General features: G+C 41.9%; 1 protein-coding gene across 1 annotated transcript; it reads left to right on the forward strand.

The window, feature by feature from the left end:
• Positions 1–1,552: 1,552 nt before the first annotated feature.
• Positions 1,553–2,458, forward strand: LOC102904444 (putative vomeronasal receptor-like protein 4). The gene has a single exon (XM_006998689.4). It carries the CDS (start codon positions 1,556–1,558, stop codon positions 2,456–2,458), a length of 903 nt encoding a protein of 300 aa, XP_006998751.1. The 5' UTR covers positions 1,553–1,555.

Genomic DNA, 2,458 nt, shown 5'->3' on the forward strand with positions numbered 1-2,458 from the left:
GTTGAAGCCTGGTACCTCGAAATATTGCACAAATGCAGTACTAACTACTTACCAGATGCGCCATCCAACATGAATTGACTTCTTCAGCATACTCGGCTTTATCAATCTGAAGGAAAGAGACCAAGGCCAATGTTTCTCCAAACTGGCTTGTCAGCTCATCTTTCTGATTAAAGCACTTTCAAAACCAACAGCTTCCTTGAGCAACCTTCAAACTTGTTGATCAGGCAGCATGCAAATACCCACATAAAATATTCAGAACCAGTGTCTCTGGGGCCTGCTCATTGCCCAGTGCAGGAAGCGAGCTCGTACACAGGCAACAGCCTTCCGAGAGCAGGGAAAGCGTAAGAGATGGAAGTAGGGTGCTATAACGGTGCTGTAACGCATGGGAGTTGGGGAAGACCAACCTTGGGTATTACATATTCCTGTGGAAAGGTAAGTGCCAACTTTACATATGTAAGAGGAGGTACAAGGTAAGTCAGAAATAATTTAGATGAGGAGAAGATGACAAATTGTAGAAATTAAGGTTGTCGTTGAAGCTCTCTTTATTTTGTAAGGGGTGAAAAATGGAATAAGTTTCTGTTTCAAAGGCATAATTTTGACTGCAATAAACACAGTTTAAAAAAAAACAGAGAAAAAGACACCATTTCTAAAATGGTGACAATGACAGTGTGAGATATTGGGGAGGACTCACAGGCTGGGGAATTCTGACTGGGAACATCACTAAACTGAACCAACCTTAAAACAATCAGCAATACATGCCTTTGTTAAGATGCTACAGGAACAGTTTCCTGGTGTTATATTGGGGAAAGTATTCACAAACAAAAGAGTAAAAACAGGATAAATTGGAGTAAACAGGAAATCATCTTCAGTATGATTCTACCCATGCTGATTGGGAACACAACTTTTACTCACACATAGCCCCACATTGAGGCCAGTGATCTAGACTTTCATGGCCCACTAAGTCACTAACATCTGTATACTTTATAATCAACGGACTTGGGAAGAGGAGAATACCATATCATCCCCTGAGAAACTGGACCACTTGACCAAAAACAACTTTCTGAGAAGCTGCAAGCTTTTTATTAGTTCAACAATCAGGTGATAGTTGCATATGGGCAGTGAAGAGGACCAGGATGAGGAGCCAGCACAGTCCAGGAGCCTGAGGTCACATGGGTGTGAGGAGGGAAAAGGAAGAGGCCTGTTAGGACTGTGTTGTTTGGAAAACTGCCAAAGCGATGCCATGCATTTAGTTTTTGTCTAGGAAGAGCGTGGTCATATGAACTTGAAGAATGAAGGATCTTTGTGAAAGATGGGAAAATATAAAGTTTATGCCCTGATTGTAATTATTATCATTCCCACCAGAATTGAAAACCAAAAATGAAAAACAAAACAAGCAAACCAAAAGACCAACAAACGATGATCAAGCATCATAAAGTAAAAACCATATGTGTTTACATACTTGAGACCATTCTTTTTATCAGAATAAGCAGAGAAAAATCTTACGTGTTTTTTTTTTTTGATGATTTTTTCCTAGTGCTGTGCATGAAGTCTGAAGATGAAACGGAGCAACATCACCCAGGCAATAGTCTTCCTTTCTCTTGCTGGACCTGGAATTGTAGGAAATATCATAGTATTCCTAAGATATTTGTACATGTTTGCCTTGGGGGCTGAGAAAAAGCCTATAAACCTCATTCTCACCCACTTGGCATTTTCTAATATGATCATTATTTGCACCACAGGGGTCACAGATATAGCCACACTGTTTTATTTCAGAAACTTCCTCGGCGATATTGGCTGTAAAGCTATGGTTTATCTGGCAAGGATGGCCCGGGGCCTCTCCATCTGCACCACCTGTCTCCTCAGCCTGGTCCAGGCTCTCACCATCAGTCCCGGGACCACCATTTGGAGAAAGCTCAAACCACAGACCTCATGGCAAGTTCTTCCCTTTCTCCTCCTCTTTTGGATTGTTAATGTTCTCATAAGCTCCAACTTGCTCTGCTACATCAAAGCAGGTGGGGACTCGAACATGTCTACACCTGGAACATACATTGGCCATTGCTATATGCTGCCATCCAGAAATATAATCATGTGGCTTTTCCTCTCTCTCATGACTCTTCGTGATGTCACCTTTCAGAGTCTCATGGGCTGGAGCAGTGGGTCCATGGCTCTCCGTCTTTATAAGCATCAGAAGAGAGTCCTGTACCTTCACAGCTCCAGGTCTGAAAACAATTCCCCTCCAGAAATCAGAGCGACATGGAGTATTCTCATTCTAATGTCCTGCTTTCTTTTCTTCTATTGGGTAGATTTCATTCTCTCCTTTCACACCGGTTTCACAGTGACACACAGTTCTCTTTCCCTAAATATTAAAACATTTTTAGAACTTGGTTATGCTGGGTTTAGCCCCTATGTTCTGATTAGCAGAGACATCCGTGTTCCTAATGTCTTGCATGCTCAGTGA

The sequence above is a fragment of the Peromyscus maniculatus genome, chromosome 5, assembly GCF_049852395.1.
Source record: "Peromyscus maniculatus bairdii isolate BWxNUB_F1_BW_parent chromosome 5, HU_Pman_BW_mat_3.1, whole genome shotgun sequence".
Taxonomy (NCBI): Eukaryota; Metazoa; Chordata; class Mammalia; order Rodentia; family Cricetidae; genus Peromyscus; species Peromyscus maniculatus.